The sequence below is a fragment of the Neomonachus schauinslandi genome, chromosome 14 (genome assembly GCF_002201575.2).
Source record: "Neomonachus schauinslandi chromosome 14, ASM220157v2, whole genome shotgun sequence".
NCBI lineage: Eukaryota > Metazoa > Chordata > Mammalia > Carnivora > Phocidae > Neomonachus > Neomonachus schauinslandi.
This window is the reverse complement of record NC_058416.1, coordinates 86583355-86611342: the sequence shown is the minus strand read 5'-3', so window position 1 is coordinate 86611342 and position 27988 is coordinate 86583355. Positions and strand designations below refer to the sequence as shown.

Sequence of the window (27988 nt, the reverse complement as noted above, 5' to 3'; positions counted from 1 at the left end):
ACTCTACCTTCTGTCTCCTAATTTGACTCCTCTACGCACCTCGTGTAGGTGGAATCAGAGTAGGTGGGGTTTTCTATCTCACTTAACAGAATGCTTACAGGTTCATCCAGGTGTCAGAATGTCCTTCATCTTTAAGGATGAATCATATTCCTTTGCATGGAGAGACCACATTTTGTGTATCCATTCCTCTATCAATAGACATTTGGGTTGTTTGCACATTTTGGCTAGTGTGAACAGTACTGCTTTGAACACGGGTGTGCAAATCTCTCTTCAAGACTCTGTTTTCACTTCTTTAGGGTCTATGCCCAGAAGTGGAATTGCGGGACCACATGGGCTGGACCTGCATTTTAAAAGGAGCTCCACACTCTCGTGTGGGTAATCAGATGTGGGAGACAGACTAGCAGCCCCCCAGTAATGGTCCTGACCCCCAGAACCCGTGGCTATGTTACATTATACGAAAAAGGGGACTCAAGGTTGCCAAGCAGCTGACCTTATAATAGGGCAATAACCCTGAATTAGCTGGGTGGGCCCAAGGTAATCACAGGGGTCCTTAAAAGAGGAAGAGGGAGGCAGAGGAGAGGGTCAGAGCTATGGACACGGGACTAGCCATTGCTGGCTTTGAAGATGGAAGGGGGCCATGAATCTCTAAAAGCTGGGGGGGAAAAAAAACAACAACAAGAAAATCGATTCTCCCTAGAGACTCCAGAAAGGAATACAGCCCTGCTGACCCTTGGATTTCAACCCAGTGACACCATGGCAGACTCCTGACCTTCAAAATCCTATATAAGATAACAAATCTGTGTGGTTTGAAGTCACAAAGCTTGTAGTACCTTGTTCCAGCGGCAAGAGGAAACTACACATTCGGAAATCACTTTATCCCTTTATGTCACTCCAACTGATTATATCGCATATTCTCATTTTATCCTCTGAATAAAATCCTTTATCCTCTGAATAAAATGATAAGCAATTTTTTTGGTCTGTTTCTCCCACTAGATACTGACTTCTTCGAAGGCAGAATCTGTGTTTTGTTCATCTCTCTGTCTCTCTGTCTAACCCCATATTTGGATTTTGTGAGCCCCAGGAACAGTTTTCCGAATATATAAACACACACATAGTTAGCTAGGACTTCCACAATGATTAATGTGATTCTTACTACTACTAACTCATACAGAGCCCATCACAGTGTGAGCTATATAATATTGTACTTGATAAATTCTTACCGAATTTCTTCACTAAACCAACCAACCAACCCACTTTGTTTTGGTTACCTGTGGTATGTGACATGCTTATTTGGGAAAATTCCACAGTTCCTCTGAATTTGGATGGGAGAGACAGATAAGAGCATGACTCAATTCTGCACATTTTGCCAAATGCCTTTTACTGCTATGGCACCTATAGATCTACCAGTTACCTCTTTGCAATACTGTGCAAGGATATCATTAAATTTCATCATCATTTGTCGATTGATAGCTTCCCGTGAACGAATATGCTTAAATTTTAAAAGCATGTCGAATGCTGCTTCAGCTGACCGAAGTGTCTTGAAAGATTCATCAATAAAATTTTTTGCTTCTTTCTCAATAACCTGACCAAAAAAAAAGGTCAAAAAAAGGTCAAAAAAACCCCCCACAACCCCAGTCCTTATGTCCCTATAACTATCCTGCAAAAACAAAGTGGCAAGAAATAAGCAAAAAAGAAATTCATGATTTGATATGGATTTCCATTGTGCTTTAGTGGAAGCTGGTGTCCAATTAAAAATAGCAGATTGGCTGCATTGGCTTTCTGATCCCTCCCCTCATTCAGTTCAAAATGGTCAAAAGGAAATTTGCTGTTGTTGTTTTTTAAGATTTTTTTATTTATTTGACAGAGAGAGAGAGACAGCGAGAGAGGGAACACAAGCAGGGGGAGTGGGAGAGGGAGAAGCAGGCTTTCCGCTGAGCAGGGAGCCCCATGTGGGACTCAATCCCAGGACTCTGGGATCATGACCTGAGCCGAAGGTAGACGCCTAACGACTGAGCCACCCAAGCACCCCAAAAGGAAATTTTTTTAAGTGTTAACTCATATAAACAAAGAAAACAGGAGAGGACACAACAGCAAGAAGAGATACTTCAGGAGTTTTAGGCAGACGGAAATAAATAACATTACAGAAGGCAGAGAATTACAACCTGATGCAACAGGGGAGTAGGTAGGAATCCATTTCCTCCCCAGGAAAACTCCAGGAGGCTGAACATTTGGAGACACCAGGTACCAGGAGGCTGAGAGGCAAACACAGGATCCCTTCTCTACCCAGCATGACCAGGCTACTCTGCTTCCTCTGTACCCTCATCCTGTCCCACTCTAAAAAAAGCAGAAGGTTGGTTCTAGAAAAATTAAGTCAGAGCAACATCAGAATTCAGGAGCGTCTGGGTAACTCAGTCAGTTAAGCATCTGACTCTTGATTTCAGCTCAGGTCATGATCTCAGGGTCGTGAGACTGAGTCCCACAGTGGGCTCCACATTGGGCATGAAGCCTGCTTAAGATTCTCTCTCTCCCTCTGCCCCCTAACTTTGCATGCACACACACTCTCTCTCAAAAAAAAAAAAAAAAATCAGAATTCTAATAACACTGGAAGCTAGAAATCAATGAATACCTTCAAATTTCTGAAAAAAGTTACTTCAACCTTAAATTCTATAACTTTACTTCAGAATTCACACATACAAGACTGAAAAAATATATGTCCCATGAAAAGTTTCTTAGAAAGCTTCTAAAAATTGTGTGCCAGCGAAACAAAGAGCCACAAGAGGAAGATGTGAAATCTAGAAAACAGGATCCAACACAGATCAGAAGAGATAAGAAGTCCTAGGGTGACTACTTTGCAGTAAGTCTAAAGAGCCAACAATCTAGACTGGAGCAGAAAGAGAGAGAGCTCTGGGACAAAGGCCTCTAGGAAAATAATAGCACTGATATTTTTGAGCAGATGGAACCCATTAGATATGTGGCAGAAATGTTAGAGCAGTTGGGAAAAAGAATAACAAGTATGTAAATAACCAAGCAAATAAAAATAAAAGCAATGATTAACTTTAGGAAAAATGAAGGGTTGTACGAGAAAGGTGGTGTGGTTATGATGGTCTTCTTGACTCAGCAGTGAGCAATATTTGCACAGACATAATGAGTAAACACTAACCATTAATTTAACCAAAAGTTATGATAAAACTATGTTAGATGACAAAGAGGCAAAGAGGGATAGGGGTAGGAATAGGACACGCAAGTCTATATCTACTCTGAAAAGTTAATAGGTGTCTAAAACTGATTAAATTTGATAAATCAGAAAGTAACCACATTGGCATGTTCTTTAGGAAATAGGAAGGTAAACAACAACAAAAAAATCTAGAATTATGAAAAATGACAGCAAGAATGGGAATGGAGAGGAGTTAAGCATAGGGCTGCTTTTTCTTATTAATAGCCTTTTAGTATTACTTGACAAAGTGACAATGAAAATTTCAATTTAAAAACTAATAACACTTAAATAAAATAGAAGCTGAGAATAAACTAGATACAATTAAAATGGAAATGTTTGGGGGCCCCTGGATGGCTCAGTCGGTTAAGCGGCCGACTCCCGATTTCGGCTCAGGTCATGATTTCAGGGTCCTGAGATCAAGCTCCACATTAGGCTCCGTGCTCAGCAGGGAGTCTGCCAGAGGATTCTCTCGCTCCCTTCTCCCTCTGTCCCTCCCCCTCCTCGTGTGCTCTCTCTCTCTCAAATAATCTTTTTTTTTTAATGGAAGTGTTTAGAAAACCCAAGAAGAACTGTCTGGGGTTGTCCATATAAAAAGATGCTCTGGGGTTATAAATGGGAATGCTACTGATGTACTTCCCACATGAAGCTGAAAAGGTATGCATGATGAACCATCCACCATCCTATCACACAGTGTGGAGTGAAACTATATTCTCAGTACAGTCCCTCTTTGACGGCTCTGCCTCCTCCACACCCCAAGCCACAACCTCCCGTATCATCTCCCCACCTCCTGTCATACCCCAGCCCAAATCAGCCTATGCTGTGACCAGAAGAACCTTTCTCAACCATAATTCTGATTACCTCACCCCACTGGTCAACCACCTTCAATGGCTCCCTGCTGTCTACTAAATCAAGTCTCATTCATCACCCTCCTACATCCTCTCCAATTATGCACCATACCTACCTTTGTAGAAATGCTACTGTGTCCAGCTTGATTTAACCTTATTCTACCAAGGGATAGGAATTGGGACAAAGGAGATTAAGGAATGTTCACTTCTACCTATACTCCTCCACATCGTTTCTGGGTGTTTTTGTTTTTGTTATATATATATATATATTTTTTTTTTTTTTTACAAATAAGCAGGTATTACTTTTTAGAACTTAAAAAAAATGCTAAGCATGACTAAATAACTAATTTAACATGGGGAAAACATGGTATCAGCTTCCAAGATTAAATGAATCGATGAGTTACTTGCCAGAACTTCAATCTTAAAGTCATCCATCACGTATTTCCAGTACTGGGAAGACTTGATGCTGAAGGGGTCAAAGGCCAGGTTTTCCATGGGGGTGACCAGGCTGTCCACCCTGCACAGGACATCATCGATGCGCTTGGGATCCCCTGTCACTGCCTTTAGTTCGGGACCAAATATATTGTAAAATTCCTCCATAACCTGCCCAAACAAAACACAAGGAAGTTGCCTTTTCGTTTTCTCATGAATGTTCTAACTACAAATGGACTGCATCTAGATTGGCCTGAGGGTAAGAATCATGTTGGTTGGGCGTCTGATTCTTGATTTCGGCTCAGGTCGTGATCTCACGGTCGTGGGATCCAGCCCCAAGTAGGGCTCCTCGCTCAGCGGGGAGACTGCTGGAGATTCCCTCCCTCTGCCCGCACCCCCCAAACAATAAATCTTAAAAAAAAAAAAAAAAAAAATCATGTCACACAGGCAACTTCTTCCCAGTCTAAGACCTCTGGTACTATGCCTACTGCATGTAGGACAAGATCCAGACATCCTGACACAGTTTGCAAAGTCTACATGTTCAGACCCCCACATTCTCCTCCAACCCCTTCCCATACTGTGCCCCACGCCACGCCTCCTTGCAGCACAGCCTAGCCCTCTTTCAGTCCCATGTTCCCTCCTGTCACAGGGCCTTCGTACTTGCAGTTCAAACTGCCTAGCTAGCTACTAATCATCATTGATGATCACTTTATCACGTCCAACCCCTTAGAACAGGTCAGGCCCCGGTACACACTTCCAGAGCCCCTTCGACTGCACTTTTCAGAGCACTTAACGTCAGCCACAGCTGTGTATCTGTATGATTGTTATGTCTACCATCTTTCTTCTACCAGACTGAAAGCTCCATGGAGCCACAGGCTAGGGACATGCTTGCCAGGGCCAGCTTCACAGACGTGGGACCCAGGCAGGTGTACAGGGCTCCAGGCTCAGAAGGGCCCCATGCTGGGTGTAAGGCTCTGCTATAACCTTCTTGAAATTCTTCATAATTTTATCTTTGCAGGTGTATTTTGTAAATGAAGTCTGATGGGACAGCCATGCGCACATATGAGCAGGTACTGGGATCTGCATTTCCCCTACTCCTTCCCACATAGAGCGTGTGATGCCCCACAACCCCACAAGCAAAGGATTCCGGTGGGCCCCCCGCACATGCCAGTTCGGAGACATTCACAGTCAGGACAAGTAAGCGTGTTGCATCGACAAGTACTCGAGGACCGCGGCTGCTCCACAAGACCATGTTCTCCCTTCAAACCAGACTTTGCTTCAGACTCAGGAGGCCATGCACGGTTCTGAGAAACACGCCTGAATAGGAAACTGACCCTATGGTTTCCTGCTCCTGTAACTTCCCCGTGTTCACCAGCTACGCACCCCAAAATGATGACATAGGACGAACAGCAGAGACCCCAAAGAACTCTCCTTTCCCTTCCAGCCCTTCCCCCGCTCGTCAGCAAGCCGGGGGAGAGAAGCCTGGCAGAATGTGCGTGCATCGAGAAGTGAGAGAAAAAGTTGTGTGGGACGTTGCCGCTGCTCCAGCAACAAGACCGTCCGTCTGCGCATCCCAGCGACAGAGCACAAACTGTGATTCTGCATACAAGCCAAATGCCCTTGTATTTGCATTTTAAGCCAACACTGAACAATTTAAGGATGAACGGTAAAATTCATGGAATAATTTAAATGTTTGATTTCCCTTTACTCTCTTTACTTTGCTATAGTCGTGGCAAATAAAAACTAAAGCCCGCTAAGGCGAAAGATGTCAGGAGAGAGAAAAGCTTTATATTTCAATGTTTTTAATAGCATTTTTTTCCCTGCTTTTTGAACAAGGGGTCCCACGTCTGTTTGCACTGAGCACTGCGGGTTAGGTGGCTGGCCCTGGATGTGCTCGCACTGTTTCTCTAGCAGCAAGTGCAGGTGCCTGGCACAAATGAGTTCTCAACAAATACTAAGAGTGAATGAATGGATGGACCTTCGTGAAACAAAGGACTGTGGATCATTCATCCACTCATCCACTATACCATTTTACATTCATTTAGGAGAGAGAGGGATCAGATAAACGGGGGGTCACTGGTGGATGGGTAGAAGCTGAAGCAATGGGCAAGCATGAGCTGGCTTCAGGAGAGAAGTCTTGGAGTGGACTTCGAGAAATTCCAACATTTAATGGGAAGACAGAGGAGGAAGATTTTGCAAAAGACACTGAGAAGGAATGGCCGCAGGTCAAAGCATAGCCAAAAGCAAGGAGACGGAGGGGTGTCGCAGAAGACAAGGAAAAGGTGCAAGAGGTCTGGTGCGGCTCTGGTATATTCTGGTACATTCTGAATGCTCTCTCAAGTGCTTCCCCCTGCCAGACCCCATCTGTCTCCTGGCTGCCCCCCCACACCCACAACACACAGAGAGTGTGCCATCAAAAAGCCAAACTGTTTTCCATCAGGCAAGTCCCAACTCCAACCAGCCTCACGTGCAGCAGAGAAAACGTCCGCCAGCCTGCCCACCTGCAAAATGTCGCAGAGATCCTGGCAGATGGTGGCCATGTAATCCGTTCTCTCAAACAGCCGCTTTCGGTCAAACTCCCACCGAGCTTCTCTCCCTGAAGCCTCGATCTTGGCCCTGGTGTCAAAATAGGCCTTTTTCCACATGTGGAGGGTGTTCCTGGCCTCCAAGATTTTGTGCTGGGCGCTGGCTCGATTTTCTCTGCGCAGAAAGAGAGAGGCCGTGATGGGGGGTGGGGGGAAGGCGGACCTGCAGTGGGTCCGAGCCACACCCCCCAAGGGCAGCAGAGAGCTTCCCGGGGGAGCTGCTGCCCCGCCCCAGTTTGCAAGGGGTTGAGGCCCTTACACACCTGCAAGGTCACGATCACAAGCCACACCCGGGCTGACCCTCGCTGCAGCTGCCCACCCAGCCCACAGGAACTACATTCCCCCTCAGGGAGCTTTCCATCTGAGCTGGGAAGTGAGCAGGCGGCCTCGGGCCCCAGGCCAGAAGTCCACAGTAGAGGCTGCAACACCGGAGTGAAAAGATAATACCAAGGTTTTGGTACCTATTTCACCTGTATAGTTTTTTTTGTTTGGTTGGTTTTGTTTTTTTTTTTAAGAAAGTGAAGATCTGCATCTCCTTCAACATTTGATCCCAGAGGCTCTCCCACTCTCAGGGGCCTGGGGTCCAGAAGTAAGTTTCCCTCTGACTGTGGGACTTAGTCTCTCCCAGGATAACTAAGAAAGAAGGTCCTGATTAAAATAACCTATGGGGCGCCTGAGTGTCTCAGTTGGTTGAACGTCTGACTCTTGGTTTTGGTTCAGGTCATGATCCCGGGGTCCTGGGATCGAGCCCCACATCGGGCTCCCTGCTCTGCGGGAAGCCTGCTTCTCCCTCTCCCACTCCCCCTGCTTGTGTTCCCTCTCTTGCTGTGTCTCTCTCTGTCAAAAGATAAATAAAATCTTTTTAAAAAATTAAAACAGGGGCGCCTGGGTGGCTCAGTCGTTAAGTGTCTGCCTTCGGCTCAGGTCATGATCCTGGAGTCCTGGGATCGAGCCCTGCGTCCGGCTCACTGCTTGGCAGGAAGCCTGCTTCTCTCCCTCTCCCACTCCCCCTGCTTGTGTTTCCTCTCTCGCTGTGTCTCTGTCAAATAAATAAAATCTTTAAAAAAAAAAAATTTTTTTTTAAATAAAAAAATTAAAACAAAACAACCCATGTATCCCACACAACGGGGTATTATTTGGCCATAGAGAAGAAGGAAGCACCGACACCTTCTCCAATACGGGTGAACTTTGAAAACGTGATGCCGAGTCAAAAGAGCCAGTCATCAAAGACCCCATGTCGGATGACTCCATCTGTACGAAGAGGCAAATCCATCGAGGTAGAAAGTAGATCTGTGGTTGCTCAGGGCTGGGTGGGTCGGGGAGGCCGGAGGTGACCGCTACAGTGTATGAGGTTTCTTCTCTAATTGAAAAAAATATTCTACCTTCGATTACGGTGATGGACACATGACTCTGACTACCCCCGAAGAGCCACTGAATTGTACATTCTAAATGGGTGAATTTCAATAAAGCTGTTCAAGATCTTTTTTTTAAGTAGATGCTACACCCAGCGTGGAGCCCAACATGGGGCTCCAACTCACGACCCCGAGATCAAGACCTGAGCTGAGATCAAGAGTCGGACGCTTCACTGACTAAGCCAGCCAGGTGCCCCAAAAGTTGTTTAAGATCTCAAGAAGAACATGGCGTATGATTTCTTACTTGAACAAAGTCCGCAGATTAACCACTTTGCAGACTCTCTCGGCAATTTCCCAGGCAATCCGCTCCATGAGTGGGATCATCCTTTCGTCTTTGTTGTAGTGTCGGGAGATGATCCACACCATCCTCAGGGCACTCATCATGGAGGGGATTGTCTCCAAGATGACGTGGAAGCTGGATCCATGCGTGATGTTCTAACCGGAGAGAGCAAGCAGCCTTAGCCTTGGGGTCAAGTAGCTTACTAAAGCAACACGTACGCGGGAAGCTTCCCTCTTCCTAATTCAAAAACTAAATACACTTATTACAGGAGGAAGTGTTTCACCACCGAAAGAAGTCTGAAATAGCTCTGGATGCACTGACATGGAAAGAGACAGGAGATTTACAATGAAAGTAAATAAAGCAATTTGCAGACATGTATGAAGTATGAGTGTGTGTGAGTATATATAGAGATATAGAGCGAGAAAAAGAAATAGAAAAAGAACGCGTATGTGTACCTACTGAGCATACACATACACACCCAGTACATGGTATATGTGGCAGATCGTATTTTCCAAATACAGTCACAACATCTTGACTGTGCCCCCCTCGCCATGAAGAGATGGCATCATCCTCTCCATCCCCTCAAATCCACACAGACTGTTACTTCTTTAGCCAGTAGAATATGGGAGAGGTAATGCCGTACCCCTTCTGAGCATAGCCCTCAGCTGGTCTGCTTCTGGGCTCTTGGAAGCCAGCGCCCTGTAAGAACTGTGACTACCCTGTTACCCTGAAGCCACCAGGCTTGGAGACATCCAAGCCACGTGGAGAAATTCTGGGGGATGAGATACGGCGTGGAGAGAAAGAGACCCAGGAGCACCCAGGCACTAGCTATGTGGGCAAAGAAGCCATTTGGGGGGTGCCTGGGTGACTCAGTTGGTTAAGCGTCTGCCTTCGGCTCAGGTCATGATCCCAGAGTCCTGGGATGGAGCCCCGCATCAGGCTCCCTGCTCAGCGGGAAGCCTGCTTCTCCCTCTCCCCCTCCCCCATGCTCGTGCTCTCTCTCTCCCCCCCCACTCTCAAATAAAAATCTTTAAAAAGAATAAAGATTTAAAAGAAAAAAAAGTAAAGTGAAAAAGCCCACAGATGGGGATACTGCAAATCCCATATCTGATAAGGACCTTATCTTCAAAAAAAAAATTTTTTAACTCCTAAATCAATAATAAGACACATCAAAAATGGGGAAAAGATTAAAACAGACATTTTATCAAAGATAGAAGCACATGACAAGGTGTTAAATCTCATTAGTTCTTAGGGAATGTAAGTCGAAATCACAATGAGATACTTTATTATGCATAAAAGATGAACGACCCTACTTACAGAAAACACCTAGAATGGGCAAAGTCATAGAGACAGAGAGTGGAATTGAGGTTACCAGGGGTGCCGGGAGGAGGGAATTGTTGGTTCAGGGGTTCTGAGTTTATGTTGGGGGTGATGAAATGCTTGCTTTCGGGTGAGGAGGTTGGGTGCCCAGCACCGTGTATTTACTGCCACTGAGCTACACGCTTGCAAGCAGTTAAGACACTCAATGTCATATGCGTGCTACCACAGTGGTTTAAATGCTGAATTAAAAAAGGAAACTCAATCCGTGTAAGATCTAATTTACGGCCCCGACTTTCCAAAGCGCCAGGCCCCCGGCGTACCTTGAAATGGCGTTCCACTGTGGACAGAAACCGCACGTTGTCTGAGGCCTCCATGTGGAGCTTGAATAATTCAGTTAAGACCGGCTGCAGGTTAGCCGCGAGCATGGAATCGGACTCCTTGATCACATCCAAGACTCTCCTGACTATTGGAAGCTTCGTCTGTTCGTGGAGTGCACTCAGCGTTGCATTTCTTTCCCGCCAGAATTCAATTTCGGCCAGAGGACCATTACCCTGAGAGGTGACAGGAACACAAAGAGTCATCACTGGTGTGGAGTGTATAACTGTGCTTGTCTCTCCAGCTGCTCCAAATAGGAATCAGTGCATGCCCTTGACCTAGGAGGGTCCGATCAGAGTGGATCTCGGGACTCTGGCTAGGAAGGCTGACCAAAGACAGTCCGCCTTTCTCCAGGCAATATGACATGGGGATGTAACAAGTTGCACCATAAAGGAAACCAGCCTGAGGAGGATGGAACGGAGATGAGAGATTCCCAGGGAAACGCAGCCAGACCAAACCATACCTGAAACCAGCCCTGCCTCTGGACTTTTCAATTATATGAGCCAACAAATTGTCTCTTGTTGAAGCCAGCTGAGTTACACTTCCTGTTTTTGGCAGCCCAAGCATCCTGACTGACACACGGTATTATCTTTATCAATCCAGGGTATGATCTGGCAGCGCGCTAAACATCAGAAAGCCCAAGAATGACATTTGGGTATGTATGCTTTGATCCTTAAAGGAGGTCACAAAACAGCAAGACAAGAGGCTGCATCCAACAGATCCCCAGACCCCCGGCTCTTTCTCCGGGGGCCAGCGTGAGCCGTCGGAATCTGCAAAGGCATGGCCTGAGTTACCTGAGGAGTCTTTTTCAGTTGGCCCTCGACAGCTGCAGATATCAGATTCAACCAGTTTATCACATACTGCTCTAAGATTTCAATGGCTTCCGGGTCAGCAGCCAGGTCAGACACCTCTCTCTCTAGGCTGATGCTTGGCATTTCTAACTTGATCTCACCTAATAGAATAGAAATGGTCAGTTAGCCACTTGTTTGGGGAAAAAATGATTACAGACAACAATGTTCAAGTGAATCAGATAGCTCTTCTCCCTAGACGTCAGTCCAGCAAGATCTGCTACATCTCCCGTCCTGATCCGTCTATATTTCATTCTCTTCCATTAGAATGCAACTAAAAATTGTAGATCATTTTAACAGTGTTAAGATAGGTCACAGTGATCCAGTTATTTAAGATGTTCCTGAATTTACAACCTATAACTTCAATTTAAAAAATTAAACAAGGGTTCGCCTGGCTGGCTCAGTTGGAAGAGCGTGCGGCTCTTGATCTCAGGGTTGTGTGTTGGAGCCCCAGCTTTGGATGTAGAGATCACTTTAAAAAATAAAACTTTTTAAGAAAAATAGTAAGTAAAAATTAGACAAACAACCCAGAGCTCAACAGATATTTGAAAAAACCTCCAGCATGAAATAGATGGGCCAAGATAAACCAGAAGGAATGACCTCAGAGGAAACGGAGACAAGGCAAAGAAGAATTTGTTTTTAATCCCAATTAGGAGTCTCAGAGAGGTGAGACAAGATGGCTTGTATCAAACAAGAACAGAATGAACGCTTTGGAAAAGGGACAATCACGGAATAAGAGGTCTTAAAAATTAAAAAATGTGACAGCTGATGTGAAAAAGTTCAGTCAAAGGTTGGGGAAAAGTTGAACTCCTCAGAAAATCTGACTACAAAGACAAAGACATGGGAAAGACGAGAAAAGATTTAAAAAAAAAAAAAAAAAACAGCATCAACAGCATTTGCCCAATGTTAGCAAGAAAGAACAGAGATAAATAGTGGAGGAAATTATGAAAAGAAGTGTTCAGACTACAAGGCTAGGTCTTCAGGCTGAAAATACAGAGTGCTCAGCAAAATAAATAGGAAAAGGACCACACAAAAGTCCTTCATCACAGCATTTCAAGACACTAGAGAGGGCGCCTGGGAGGCTCAGTTGGTTAAGCGACTGCCTTCGGCTCAGGTCATGATCCCAGGGTCCAGGGATCGAGCCCCGCATCGGGCTCCCTGCTCAGCGGGAAGTCTGTTCTCCCTCTCCCACTCCCCCTGCTTGTGTTCCCTCTCTCACTGTGTCTCTGTCAAATAAATAAATAAAATCTTTAAAAAGTTCACATAAAGGGGAGAGGGGGAAAAAACAGGTTGCCTTAAAAAAAAAAAAAAAAAAAGGAATCCAATTTCTCCTAGGAAACACTGGATGCTAGAAAACAATAAAAACTATATGCAAAATTCTGTGCTAAAATTGTTTTAAATTCCAACTTATATGCCAAAAGCCACTGTGAAGATAGAATGAAGTCATTTTCAGACATGCAAGTTCTCATAAAATTATTTCCCATGTGCCTTTTCTAAGGAAGTTACTTAAGGATGTACTCCCACCCAATGAGGGAGGAACCCAACTGAACGAGAAGACCTGCGATCCAGGAAACACTGCATGTGGGACAAAGTCATGCATCACCCTGCGGGTGCCCTGCCTGCGTTGCAACAGGAAACACAGGACACCGGGGGGCAGGGGGGCATCTAATAAGAGGAGGGGCTTTTGCAAAAACAAAACCAGAGAGGACTGTACAAGATATTTTTATAAGATACTTTAAGAATGGCAATTTGGAATGCTGGCGGAGGAAGGGGCAGGTGTACAAAAAAGGAAAGCTCATTGGGGCGCCTGGGTGGCTCAGTCATTAAGCATCTGCCTTCGGCTCAGGTCATAATCCCAGGGTCCTGGGATCGAGCCCCGTATCGGACTCCCTGCTCCGCAGGAAGCCTGCTTCTCCCTCTCCCACTCCCCCTGCTTCTGTTCCCTCTCTGTGTCTCTCTCTGTCAAATAAATAAAATCTTTAAAAAAAAAAAAAAAAAAAAAAAAAAAGGAAAGCTCATCAAACGATCCTATTCTGCTCTGAAGTAAACGGTATTCCCGTTATCATAATAACGTCAAAACCCATTTTGTGACTTAATGAAAAGAAGGGCATGGAAGTATGATGGGAGCTGGCTGCAGCAGGGGAGAGACAAAATCCTCATCATGCCAGGAAATAACACTAATGCCTACGATTAAGAAGAAACAGCAGTGTAAGCGTATATTTTAGAGACGTGGCAGTAGCCATCAATAGAAAGAGCTAAAGGGGCGCCTGGGGGGTTTGGTCGGTGAAGCAGCTCTGCCTTCAGCTCAGGTCATGATCTCAGGGTCCTGGGATATAGAGTCCCATGTCAGGCTCCCTGCTCAGTGGGGAGCCTGCTTCTCCTTCTTACCCCACTCTTGTGTTCTCTCTCTCTCAAATAAATAAAATATTTTAAAAAAATAAGAAAAGGGGTGCCTGGGTGGCTCAGATGGTTAAGCGTCTGCCTTCAGCTCAGGTCATGATCCCAGGATCCTGGGATCGAGTCCCGCAATGGGCTCCCTGCTCAGCGGGGAGCCTACCTCTCTCTCTCTCTCTGTCTCTTATGAATAAATAAATAAAATCTTTTAAAAATTTTTAAAAATTAAAAATTAAAAAATAATAAATAAGAAAGGAAGGAAGGGAGGGAAGGAGGAAAAAAAACAGCTAAAGAACTAAAGTCACCAGCAGGGAGTAGAATGGACCGATAGGGAAAATGAGGCAGGGACAGTTTTTCAAGGCACTGTATGTTAATACCATTTAATTTTTTTAAACCTTACGTATTACTTCAAGAAAATGCAACATATATGCATTTGTGGACACATATTTATTAATATATTTAATATAAGTATACTTGCTCTTAGCATATTAATATATTTGTATTAAACATTCACTCCACAACAGATGACCTGACCTTTGCAATCCTGTGCATCGTAAAGAAAAAAGGGCAAAAAGAGCTTTCTCAACTGATAGCCAATGACTTACAAAAAGCCATTCGTAAATGTCCCATAAAGAAAAACAAATTTCTTCCTCAAGATGATATTATAAAATAGGGATTGGCACAGTTTGAGGTTTTTGGTGGTTTTTTTTTAAGATTTTTTAAGTAAGGGGAACCTGGGTGGCTCAGTCGTTGGGCGTCTGCCTTTGGCTCAGGTCATGGTCCCAGGGTCCTGGGATCGAGCCCCACGTCGGGCTTCCTTCTCTGCGGGAAGCCTGCTTCTCCCCCTCCCACTCCCCCTGCTTGTGTTCTCGCTCTCTCACTGTGTCTCTGTCAAATAAATAAACTTAAAAATCTTTAAAAAAAAAAAAAAAAAAAAGGTTTTTTTGTTTTTTTTTTTTTTATGTTATCTCCACACCCAACTTGGGGCTCGAACTCACAACCCGGAGATCAAGAGTCACACACTCTATTGACCGAGCTGGCCAGGTGCCCCCCACAAAGTTCTTCCTCGAGTACCAGAGAGTAAGTATTTCCAGCTTTGCAGACCAAGAGGCAAAGCTGAAGACAGAATATAGGTCCTTATATAATCATTTAAAATCTAAGCATTGGAAACTATAAATACAGTTCTCAGCCCACAGGCCACACAAAAACGAGCAGCAGGTGGGATGTGGCCCATGGGCTGTAACTTGCTGACCCAGGTTATAGAATATTAATTCACCTGCTTTTCTGGTTTTTCTAAATCATACATGATTGTAGGAAAATAGGAAAAAAGAAAGAAAACCATCTTACTCTCACAACCTAGAGTAAGCAACACTGGCTGATAACATTTTAGTGCATTTCCTTCTAGCAGTTCACCTAAAATACAAAAATGTGTTCACTCATCTGCTTTTTGACACCAGCAACAAGACACAGGGGCGCCTGGGCGGCGAGTCGGTTGAGCATCCGACTCTTGGTTTCAGCTCAGGTCGTGATCTCAGGGCCGTGAGATCGAGCCCGGTGTTGGGCTCCGCACTCCGCATGGAATTTGCTGGAGATTCTCCCTCTCTCTCCCCCTCCCCCTCCCGCCCCTCCCCTCACTCATGCGCTCTCTCAAATAAATAAAGACATCTTTAAAAAAAGAAACAAGACACATAAATCCTATCCAAGATTAGAAGAAACATTTTTTTCCCATTTCTGCTATTTTACACTAATTCAGGGAGAGAGGGGTTAGGCAGACAGGCCAAAGAAGGCTACAAATGTCAGTGAAGGAAAAACAGACACCAAGAGAGTAGTATCATTTTGGGGGGCGGCGGGGGCTGGGGATAGTAAAAAAAAAAAAAAAAAAAAAAAAATTCTAAAATAGAATCTGAAAAACACATGTCTGTAGCATGTTATCAAAAGTTTGGATCTCTATGGGTGTTTCTCGTTTCCAGCAGAGAACATTTCTAGCCGGTGGGGCATGTTCAAGGTTACTTCCAAGAGGGGGAACGTTCCTCTTCCTAGAATAGCAATGCCATCTCGAAGACCGTGCTAGCCCTTGCTGATGCACACCGTGTTGGCTGTCATGGGCTGGGACTCTCCACAGTGTAACCCCCTCAGCCGGCCTCTCCACCTTGCTGTTCTCCATTCCTGACATGCATGTTCCCAGGCTCAGGGACTCTTGCCATGCCATGCTCCCCCGGTAACGAGGTGCAGATCCAACAGTAGCTGCTGCAGACCCACCATCTACAAGCTTCTAGCCTTGCCCACAAAGCTAACTAAGCCAGGACCAGCCAGCCACCCTTCCCTGTTCACAGAAACTCCACTCTTTCCAACTCCTTCTCTTGTCCAGGCCATTCTCCCTGCCTGAAATGCACTTGCTCCCCAACTCCACCTACTAAAGCTTTGCTGTCCGTTCAGAGGAGGTCAAATGCTGCCTCCTTCGGGAAGTCTCCTTTGATTTCCCCCTGCTTCTCCCACATGATCTCCCTCTTCCAAACCCCTCAAGGCCCTAATATCTTTCCCAAGCTCCCATTCTGCCATAGTTCCTTGTGCGCCAGATTATAAGATCCTTGAGGACAGGATTCTGTCATTCCTCTCTGGGTCTTCCTCCCAGCCCAGGGTTGCTCGTATGGTGAGCAGGGAAGAAAGAATTATAAATGAAAGCAAGAGACTCCTGGACCCTGAAATTGCCTTCTTAAAGGAAATCCAACATGCTTCCCTCAACACGAGCAAAAGGAAGCCTCACCTTCAAGTTGCTGCATTGTTCTTTGGATACTGTTCGCAAATTTCTGGATGTTCATTAAAAATTCATCCCGTATCAACTGAATGCTGTGATAGGCTTCCCCGGGCATGTTGGGTAGGTCCACTTCATACTCGAAAGAGTCAGAGATTTCTGCAGATGTGAATCCCAGGGAGGCGTCCTTGTGTTGATTGAAGGACAAAGCCGGCATGAAAACCTGAAGGAAATCACACAATATTGTGTTCAAGATCACGCACTCACGCTGCCTCTGGTGTCGAATGTTCTATCAGACACAGCACAGTGTAACTACAATGCAGAAACTGCTCAAGTCCAGAGCACAGACCTAAAGAGAGAGAGATGAAAATATCTGACCTAAAATGATCCCAGGGTAAGAATGTGACCCAAGCCCAAGGTGACAACCCAGAAGATAATCCTGCATTTCTTCGGCTGCCACCGGCTGCAAGGCGGCTGGATTTGAAACTACGGCACAAACAAGAGTAGAAGCAGGTGTTAGAGAGTCTGCTCAGCACCAGGCTAGCTCACGGGAGAGTTAAAATAAAGAAGGGCATGGGGGCGCCTGGCTGGCTCAGTCTGTAGAGCGTGAGACTCTTGATCTTGGGGTTGCAAGTTCGAGCCCCACGTGGGGCATAGAGACTACTTAAATAAAGATCTAAAATGAAGGGTCTGAGGACACAGTCCTTTTGACATTTAGCTGAGGACAGAAGCATGCATTCAGGAAGTCACTTGAATATAATAACAAAGCTTCACCCACATAAAAATGATGGAAAAAATGCCCATGAGTTAGTTGGTTGAGTTTGGGCTTTGGTGTGTAGTTTTGCCTTTTCTTCGGAAACTTGGATCCATGGTTTAAGACAATGTACGTGTACCTCCCATTGACTGAAGAGCCCAGAACGTCTGACCTGTGGTTTCACAGTCTGGATTCTGCCAACCGCACACTCATGGTGATGTTCAAAATGTCCTCTCCCCAGTAAAACATATTCTTGACACTGCCTGCCTCCCACTGCCTCCCCTGATTGAACTCCTGCCTAGGCAACCATCCCCCTCCACAGACTCTTCTACGGCCTCATACTGGTCTTCTCTTCCCTTCAGCGTCTGCCCCCCGCTCCCACGGTCTAAGTTTCACACGACAGCCAGAGGAATGATGCAAACCAGACCATATTATTCCCCTGCTGAACACCTACCTCCCTTTCCAACCTTCCCCACTCCTCTCCAGCCACACTGGCCCTCCTTCTGTTCCTGGACCAGGCTATGTCTGCTCCTGCCTCAGGACCTTTGCACATGCTCCCTTCTCTGCCCAGGAATTTCTCCCCCCCAGATCTTCACATGTCTAACACCTTTACCTAATTCAGGTCTCAATTCAATGCCACAACCTCAGACGGGCCTTTCCTGACCCCCTGAGCCCCACCCTATTACACTTCCCTAGGAACTTATCATTAGGGGAATTAGTCTGTTCACAAGGTGTTTTTTTTTTCCATTGTTTGTCTATCAAACACTGCCTCCTCCATGAGGCCATCCCTTACCACCACTCCCTGCACACACAAACACATGCGTGTGCGTACACACAGAGTCCGTTTCTATCATATTACTAGGATTTATTGAACTCATGCCACTTGTCACCGCCTGATATTTTCCAGCTTAGGAATCTGTGTCTCATGTCTTTCCCCCAGTATCAGCTCCTGGAGCACCGAGATCCACTTGGACAACGGCACCTGGGACGCAAGAGCTGCTGAAGATTCCTTATGTGTGGAGGAAACGAACCACACAGCCTGAATCTTACAAAATGCTGAGACCCCTTCCCTTGTCCACGGTTACCTGACATACAACATTCTTCAGAAAGGGAAGCACGTTAGAATTGATAATTCCGTACTCCAGCATCTCGGGCATGATCTCCATGGCTTCCTTCATGTCTGTAGCCTCGGAGATCATCTCTGCGTGGGAAAAGACACAGAGGGTGAGTCACGCGGGGAGGTGGCAGGCAGGTAACTCTCCCAAGTACCTGGCGAATCGGCTCCTTCTTCCTGAGTAGCTAACCCAGGAATGTTCCAGGCACAGACTCAAAATGATGCTGACGTCTAGTCAGACAAATCCCTCGGCCCACGAGACACTGAGGGAAACCTGACATGCTGGGGTCCCCGGGCTCCCACCAGTAGCACAAGAGAGCTACCCAGACACACTCGTGTTTTCTAGAAATGTTTGCTGGGCTCCTTGCTTTGCCTGGGTCCCCACTCCTAGCAACGCCTCTCCAGTTCATCGCCAGAGTCCCTTCTGAGTCACGAGTATTTTTAAAGACAGATTTGGTGACAGCCAACCGTTCGGCTGGGTTTTATTTTACACGTCTTTACTCCGCCCAAACATCAATGAGCACAAGAGACATTCTGAAGGTCCCTTGGGCCCTTCCCTCAACCTCATTGGGAAACAAAACAGAAACACGACAAATATATCAACCAAGGCAATCATTTCGCTGGCTTTGGACCCACATCTGTGTAGACTTTATCCTCTCCTCACTACGCTTCTGTATATCAAACTCCCCTTTACTCAAATTTAAAGGGAAAGTACGTAAGAACCCAGAATGTGAAAGAGAGCGAGCCTGAGCTCAATGAAAGACGACCATAGAGACACAAGATGATGCGAGTGAGCAGTAATAAAGCCCGAGGAGACGCCGCGGCTGTCCTGCTCACGGCCTGTGCGCCCAAAAACGCCATCCAAGTTCAAAAGAGAAAAAAGAAAGCCACATAATGTTTGCTCTGGAATTTACTGTGAGTCCTAAAACATAGCTTTGCACCGCCTCCACGGAGGCAAAGGCAGAAGAAACAGGGGAAACCCAGGCAGGAAAACTGCGGAGTCAGCCCGGATTAAATAAGGCAAGAGAAGGGCCGGGGGTCAGAAGAGACAGGAGAGTGACAACCACTGGGAGGCCGGGGGTGTCACCAGAAACGCCCAGGTGGCTCCCAGAATGCAGCAGGAATGCACAGTGGGAACATCCCCCGCCCAAAAGTTACCCCGCGGAATGAACTTGGCCTCCAAGCAGCTCCTCTGTCTTAAATCACATGGCCACACGGAGAAAGCCCCAGAGCTCATCCTACAACTCAGGATCACATCATTTTGCATCTCTCTCCCTTTAATTGTTACAACAGAACCAAGAATATATTCACACAGCCAGTCCTCATTATTCCTGGTAGTTCTGTTCCGTGAAGTCTCCTCGAACAAGGAATTAACGAATACCCAGCCATTGCTCCTGTAGGACACCCGAGGTTAAGTTCCTGCAGCCTCTGGTCACATTTTCATCAGCCATCAACACATAACCTGGCTTTATTTGTGTTTCTGTTTAAAGAGAACTTATCTAATGTACACGGTTGATTCGTTAACACTGAACTCAGCCTACGCTATAACTCACACCTGAACTATGCTTCTCTAATACACCTGTGTCCTCCATGAGAAACGTCACAGCCTTCTCGCGCTCAGAAACGCTGGACGGTGCTCCAGGACTATGCTTGAGGCCATTTTAAACAGTGAAACCACCAACAAAAAGTACCAAAAAATACCACTAAAGAGATAACAATAAGGACAGTCCACCCTCAGCCAGGAACACACAGATTCAGTGACTCATATGTTTCCCCATTAAGGGGTGCCTGGCTGGCTTCATCACTGTAACATGCAACGCTTGATCTCGGGGTCGTGAGTTCAAGCCCCACGTTGGGTGTAAAGATTTCTTAAAAACAAAATCTTAAGGGGAAAAAAAAAAAAAAAGTCAAATGTTTCCCCATGCCGTGCACATCCACGAATGACCTCAAGGCTCAGCAAGGATTGATTTGGGGGTTATGAAAACGCGTGAGCAAGTAGGTGAATTCACAAATAGGGAACCCACGAGTAATGAGGATTGGCTGGCCTGGGAAAAAAGAAAAAGGTTGTATTCTCAAGAAAGTGTAAAAATTAAGAATCTCACAGATACACACCCAGGGGCATACTCACCCACACGCATGCACACACACTAGAAATATACCTTTTGTATTTCTGAGAAAATACACCACATTCTGGTCCAGAAACTCCTCAGGAACAGGAGTACACAGCACATAGAGATGGGTCTTATCCACAATGTGCTTAACGGTTCTCTGAAACATGGGGGACAAAAAAAACATCAGGCTGAGAGACACCCACTCACCCAGACAAGTTAGCGTTCAGGCCCACCTGAGCCCTCCTCTCTGTGCCTTCTGAACTCCCGGCTGACAAAGGGCCCTAGCACGTGCACGACAAGGCAGCCAGACTTGAGCGCTCAGCCTGACTCTTCTATTAACTGGCTGATGCAGCCACACTTGACCTGGGAAGTCCAGACAGAGCTTTCCGAGGCTGTAAATTAGAACAAACGGGCTTGAATTTGGTTTCGGGGGTGGGGTATATTCGTGGAGCCGATCAGAGTAATTTCATTTAGCACAGGCCAGACTCGATGCTTACGTCCTGGCTTTAAGCTCCACCTCTGGGATTTGTGAAGTAAAAGGTTAACTCAGCAGGCCTGGGTTGTCCAAACTCTGCGTGTTCCAAAGGTTTTCAAGCTGGCCCTTCACGGGCTCCTGGGTGATCACCTCTGTTTTTGGAAAAGCCTACCTGATGTGAGTGTCTTTGTATACCTGGGGCCTTGGGTCATGCCAGGTAGTTTATACTAGCAATGTGATGGGTGGTGAATGCCTGTTTCTGTTTGCCTGGGGCCCCGGTCACCTTATATCAATTTGACTTCCTGCAGGCTAGAGACTGGCCCTTCACACCCATAGATGCTCCGTAGAAACTCTGGACTCCAAGGCTTGGGTGGGCTTCCTTGACTTCCTATGTGTTCTCGCACATACTTGCTGGGAGAAATAGCACATCCAGGCCACGCTACTGGGAGCTCGGGCCCCTTTTCCTCCCGGACTCTGCCATACGTACCTTTTTCTTTGATTCTACTCTGCATCCTCTCACTGCAATAAACTGTAACCACGAATATAAAAGTTTTTCTGGGTCCTGTGAGTCATCCTAGCAAATCATTCAATCTGAGGGTAGTTGTGGGGACCCCCAACACAGGAGTCCATCATCTCTACTCCAAATATGTTCCCTCAAATATGAATGTCAGTTACACAGACTCATCAGAGGGGAGGGAATTCCCATTACCCCACCAAGGAGGAGAAAGAGCCGAAAGTACCTTGACGGGGAAGTCTTCTAAACTCTCTTCGCCCGCTTCTTCATTCTCTATGTCGATTATAGGCTGATTTACAGAATCGTTTCTCACCTGCAAATTCTTGGCTGCAAAACATTATTCAGTGTGCAAACTGAAATAAGCAGAAAAGTAGATTTCCTGCCATCAAGACCAGACCTGCATCTTGTACAACAGCATATTTCATTCAACAGACGTGTTATCCAAAAGCTATACATAAATTTTTTACAAATGAATCCTATCAGAGCCTTGATGTACGTTATAATGGCGAAAGTTCTTCGTATTTCTGATGGGGGGGGTTCTCAGCCGGAAATTTAATGTGTATGCGTGTGTGTGTGCGCACACGCGTGTGCATGTCCCAGCTACCGTGTGCAATGTGTGACTTCTCAGAGATTTTCACTTTAAAAGGGAGTTTTATTATTAGGACGAGAATGATAGCTCACATATTAGCATTTATTCTATTTTCTCTATGAAACTCGAAACTGGTGGGCGATGAAAATAAATCTAAACAAAATGAATGTGTATCTCTCAAGTCTACTCTTACCGATACAGATCTGGAAACCTCAGAGCCTGTCGGTCACAGCCCTGGGAGTTACTGACGAGTCCAGTGATCACACAGAAGGGAGAGCTTTCCCCAAAATGGTTTGGCTCTTAGTGCAAAAGGCGCCACATGACACCAGGGTGGCTTGGGAATCAAATCAGCGTGTGGGGTCTCCTGGTCTACTTTTGGTTTTCTCATCCATAGAATGGGGACAATAACATCTAGTGGTGAGACTCTGGAGAATTCAGTGGTGGTGTGGTTCCGTGCCTGGCACAGTGACGGCCTGAGGCCAAAAACACACTTACAAATGCACCAAATGAGTGCAGCTGTACTCCTAGACTTGGTTCAAATGGTTAAGTTTTAGGTTATGTATATTTTACCACAATAAAAAGAAAAAAATGCACTTGAATATCCACTTGGAAGTAACGTTAATTTGCTTTGTCAAGAAGACCTCCCTGACTTTTCTCCCCAAGCAGCCTCCTTCCACGGAGTTCTTTCCCGTCCAGAGACTGACTGGTGTGTCTTCGTGGAACGTCACAGGAAGTGTGACTGTGGCCTTCATCCCCACCGCCTGTCTTATCGAAATCCAGCCTAGCTAGCCTTCCTGAGAATGAACGGACAACGTCTCCTTCTGACCTCACAGTCCTCTCCCTGCGCTCTGTAACCACATTGTGGGTAAAAACGAATGCTTCTGAAGAGAGGAGGAGGACTAGCAGAGACAGAGCCCGTCGCCAAAAAACCCCTTTTCCCTCTGATTTTCAAATATTCGGTATCTTTCAAAAGTGAAGTGTCTAACCTACAGCTTCTGCTTCTTGTAAGGGCAGGTGAATCACAGGGTAAGTGTGGCATGGGGGCCGTTTAGCTCTGCTGGGGACGTGCACGGCCCGGAACACGGTTTTCTCAGTCTCGGCCCCACTGGTGTTGGAGGCTGAATCATTCTTTGTTGCGGGCACTGTCCTGTGCGTTTTAAGATGTTCAGTGGCATCCCTGGCCTCTCCCCTCCAGATGCCGGCAGCACCCACCCTCCAGTCGTGACAACTAAAATGTCTCCAGACATCACCAAATGCCCCATGGGGGCCCAAGTCACCCCTGGCTAAGAATGCTGCCCCCGATAGAGGGCCAACAGACCCATGAAAAGATGCTCAACACCACTCAGCCTCAGGGAAATGCAAATCAAAGCCACAGTGAGATACCTCCTCACACCTGTCAGACTGGCTACAATTAAAAACACGTTGGCGAGGATGTGAAGAAAAGGAACCCTCGTGCACTGCTAGTGGGAATGCAAACTGGTTTAGCCACTCTGGAAAACAGTACGGAGGGTCATCAAAGAGTTAAAAATAAATCGGAGCGGGAGACAAACCATAAGAGACTCTTAACTCTAGGAAACAAACTGAGGGTTGCTGGAGGGGAGGGGGGTGGGGGATGGAGTAACTGGGTGATGGACATTAAGGAGGGTACGTGATCTGTGTACTGGGTATTATATAAGACTGATGAATCACTGACCTCTACCTCTGAGACTAATAATACATTATGTTAATTAATTGATTTTAAACAAACAAACAAAAAGAACTACCCTACAATCTAGCCATTGCACTACTGGGCATTTACCCAAAGAATACAAGAACACTAATTCAAAAGGATACATGCTCTCCTAGTAGTATTATCTACAATAACCAAATTATGGAAGCAGCCCAAGTGTCCATCGACAGATGAACGGATAAAGATGTGGTATATATACACGATGGAATATTACTCAGCCATAGAAAAGAATGAAATTTTGCCATTTGCAACAATATGGATGGAGCCAGAGAGTAGAAGGCTAAGTGAAATAAGTCAGAGAAAGACAAATACCTTATGATCTCACTCATATGTGGAATTTAAAAAGCAAAACAAATGAACAAAGGGAAAAAAGAGAGAGAAACCAAGAAACAGACTCTTAACTATAGAGAACACTCTGATGGTTATCAGAGGGGAGGCAGGTGCGGGGACAGGGGAAACAGATGATGGGGATGAAGGAGGGCACGTGTCCTGAGGAGCACCAGGTGATGTATGGAGGTTCCAAATCAATATATTGTACACCTGACACTAATATAACACTATACTGAAATTAAGTTTAAAAACTTAATACATGCAACTGCCCGCCCCCAAAAAGGGTAAAATAAAAAGTTTCAGGAATGAGGACAAAAAGAGAGCTCCGTTAGATAAAGAGTAGAAATACACTAGAAATAAAATGAAATCGTTCAACAACAAAAAAAGAAAGAAAAAGAAAAGGTGAGGCGGGAGAACTGGGTCAAAGCCTGAAGCTGAAGCCACCGCACCCCTAGACGAGACACAGAGCCTGCAGAGGCCCAGCAGGTCGGGCCGCTCAGGGGTACTTAGAGCAACTTCTCCAGCTCGGACGTGTCGGCTGAGGAGCAGTGAAAGCCTCCAGTCGAGCCTCAGATCAGCCCAAAGCAGCGGCGCGTGTGGTTGGCACAACGGGAAGGAAGCCGCGGCTACACAACAGAGTGCCCACCGCGGGTCGAGAGCTCCCAGACGCGGCTTGCACAGGACTGGGGGGTCCAGGCCCTGCACTGTACTGGGTGGAAGGGTGCGGCCCCCCCCCCCAAGTCACGCCGCCCAGACCCTCAGAAGGGGACGCTATTTGGAAAGAGGGTCTTTGCGGATGTGAAAGAGGAGGTCATGGAGAGGGCAGCCCCTAAATCTGGTGGCTGTCGCCTTTACAAGAGTAAGGACAGGAAGATTCTGGGCCCCACGGAGGCAGAGCCACGAGGGATGCGCGTGCAAGTCAAGAGAGGCCCCGGCCCGAGGGGCAAGGCAGGTGCTCCCCGGGAACCTGCCCACCCCCGCACGGCCCACTGGGGCCTCAGGGCTGAGGGCGGACAGCCAGCACCCCGCTCGGTACCCCACACCGGTCCCCTCCCCCCCAGTCGCGGAGGAGCCCCGCCCCTCACCTGACTCACGCCCCGACTCCACTTTCTGAGCTTCCTCCTCGCCTTCCTCCTCGGTCGCCACCGGCACGTCGCCCTCTTGACCGCCTCGAGCATGGAAGAAAAGAGTAACACGTGGCTGTCCCACCACACGAGACACGTGAGGCCACTGCTCTGCGACAGTCCCCCGGGCGAGGTCAGGGCGAGGACGCGGGAGCCCCTTCCCCTCGCGACCCCGCCCCGCACCCTAAGACGCTGGAGGGCGGGGGAGACCTGCTCCTCTCGCGTTAAGACGGGCCTCGGGTGCGAGTTCCCGGGCTTGTTACACCTGCCACCTGCCCGTCTGGAGCCTTCTGCCTCCCTGCTCCTCCTGCACTGGCGCCAATTTCTGAACCAATAGTCACACCGGAATGTTCCAGTTACCCCAGACAACTTTAAGTGGCACCAAAGGAGGATCTGTGCAAATTCCCCAGGAGATGAAGGTCAAGGTCGCAGAATGATCAGATGGTTCCACCAGCCCCAGGAAATATAAGTGATCAACAAGCATAAAAAAGAGGCTCAACTCCACTGATTATTATTTAAAATGTAATATAGGGGACACCTGGGTGGCTCGGCCCATTAAGGGTCTGCCTTGGGCTCAGGTCATGATCCCAGGGTCCTGGGATCAAGCTCCAGGTGGAGCCCCGCACTCAGCAGGGAGTCCGCATCAGGATTCTCTCTCTCCCTTTGCACCTGCCCCCACTGCGCGCTCCCTCTCTTTCTCTCTCCCCCCCCCAAAATAAATAATTCTTTTAAAAAATGTACTATAGATTAAGCAAGTGCAGCCCCCTTTCATCTATGGGATAGGCAGATATTAAAAAGACTGACAATATCCAGTGTTGGCAGGACTGTTGGCTAACAGGCACCTGGCCACTGTTGGGTGTGGGCCAAGAGGCCCTTTCTCCAGAGCAGTCTGGCAGCCTATCCATCGTGTAAATGCACACACCTAGGAAACCAGCAATTCTGCTTTTATAAACCTCTCCCACAGAAATACACAGGGTGCAAAGACGGATGTGCATTGTTACCTTGTTTGTGAAAAAAATACTATGGAAAGGTAAATAAATGTTCATTAATTAGGGAGTGGATAAAATGTGGTATATCAATGTACTTAAAAACCTATAAAGCTAGGTAGTTCTATAGGTATTGACATGAAAAATTCTCAAGATGCATTTGAGGGAGGCAAGTCACAAAATAATATATATAGTATGACTGATTTTAGAAACTTATATAGAGAAGATATAGATGATTGATTGATTCAGGGAAAGATCTGGCAGGATACACGACAAACTAACAATAGTGGTTACCTACAGGAATGGGAGTAGGACTTAAGGGATAGTGAAGGCTTGCTTTTTCACTTTTTACTTTGTATAATTCTTTTTTTTTTTTTAGATTTTATTTATTTATTTGAGAGAGAGAATGAGATAGAGAGCATGAGAGGGGGGAGGGTCAGAGAGAGAGGGAGACTCCCTGCTGAGCAGGGAGCCCGACGTGGGACTCGATCCTGGGACTCCAGGATCATGACCTGAGCCGAAGGCAGTCGCTTAACCAACTGAGCCACCCAGGCGCCCTACTTTGTATAATTCTATGTCATGTGAATTTTTAAGAGAATGCCCTTCAGTAATACTTAGTGTCATTTTTTAAAATTTAAGTGAGTCATTACATGACATATACAGCCTGATTCCATTTTATTTTAAGAAATACACACTTACCGATGGGAACAGCATCTTGGGCTAGCTGCTACTAGTTACAGACACCCCTCTTTCCTACCACCACCCACACCAGCATCTATTTGTCTCCATTCATATAATTTTTAACTGGGAGCAGAGAGAAATCTTAACTGGGGGCAAGGACAGAAATAGAAAAGAGGGATGGTGGGGCGCCTGGGTGGCTCAGTTGCTTAAGCGACTGCCTTCAGCTCTGGTCATGATCTCAGGGTCCTGGGATCGGGGACCCGCATCGGGCTCCCTGCTCGGCGGGAAGCCTGCTTCTCCCTCTGACCCTCCCCCTGCTTGTGTTCCCTCTCTCACTGTCTCTGTCAATTAAATAAATAAATAAAATCTTTAAAAAAAGAAAAGAGGGATGGAGGGGCATGCACTGGCCCCACTCCAGGTCCTGTGAACAGACCAGAGCGCCATAAAGAATCCAATAAAACTTCCCAAGTGTCTTCATAAGCAGAGAGTGACAGTGTGAGCCACAGAGCTGGGGAGGAGGCCGCCCTCCCCACCTCTGTCTAGAACCCAACACCATTCTGGTGACTCCAGGATCGGCAGCTGTGAGTCTTTAAGGACAGGATGCTCAGCGGGGGATGCGTTGGCATCCTCATGACGTGGTGACGGTGGAGAGGAGCCAGAAAAGGAGGGAAAGAACGGGGAAGCGAGTCAGAGACAGCACAGAAACAGGTCACAGTCCAAGGCAGACTTCCGAGCACCCTTTCGAGGGTCCAGGAATGACCCCGGGGACTGAAATCTGCTTCCACAAAGAACAGGGACATCCAGCCGGGGGACACTGGGCTAAGCAGGTGTCAGGGTACGCCGCTCGCCGCTCGGAAAGCAGCCGCCGAACCGCAGAAAGTCCGGGCCGCGTCGGGGAGCCTCACCGATCTCCACCTCCACCTCTTCGGGCACCACCTTGCGGTAAAAGAAGAGCGTCAAGGCGCCCTCCTCATCACTGGTCTGGTTGAGGAAGTGCAGGATGAGGTCCTCGACCTCGCCGTCGTTGCGGTTGAGCAGCTCCTCGAAGAGCCAGGGGTCTGTGATGCCGAAGGCCGCGTACACGCGGTCGCGCATCCACAGCACCCGCAGGTCGTCCATGGCGC

At 46.8% G+C, this 27988-nt stretch overlaps 1 protein-coding gene across 2 annotated transcripts in view; it reads right to left on the bottom strand.

Moving 5' to 3' along the window:
* Nucleotides 1-27983, bottom strand: part of DNAH10 (dynein axonemal heavy chain 10) — a 130706-nt gene extending 102723 nt beyond the window's left edge. Inside the window, exons 1-12 of one of the 2 annotated variants that reach the window (XM_044921325.1) lie at nucleotides 27770-27983; nucleotides 25159-25233; nucleotides 21652-21752; nucleotides 20485-20593; nucleotides 18297-18412; nucleotides 16470-16680; nucleotides 11258-11415; nucleotides 10409-10639; nucleotides 8733-8923; nucleotides 6993-7191; nucleotides 4468-4662; nucleotides 1412-1582 (exon numbers count right to left, since the gene is read on the bottom strand). In XM_044921325.1, the coding sequence (XP_044777260.1) occupies nucleotides 1412-1582; nucleotides 4468-4662; nucleotides 6993-7191; nucleotides 8733-8923; nucleotides 10409-10639; nucleotides 11258-11415; nucleotides 16470-16680; nucleotides 18297-18412; nucleotides 20485-20593; nucleotides 21652-21752; nucleotides 25159-25233; nucleotides 27770-27983 (1971 nt within the window). The remainder of the gene's footprint in view (nucleotides 1-1411; nucleotides 1583-4467; nucleotides 4663-6992; nucleotides 7192-8732; nucleotides 8924-10408; nucleotides 10640-11257; nucleotides 11416-16469; nucleotides 16681-18296; nucleotides 18413-20484; nucleotides 20594-21651; nucleotides 21753-25158; nucleotides 25234-27769) is intronic. The other variant, XM_021698501.2, reaches the window with a different exon arrangement.
* Between the last annotated feature and the right edge of the window lie 5 nt (nucleotides 27984-27988).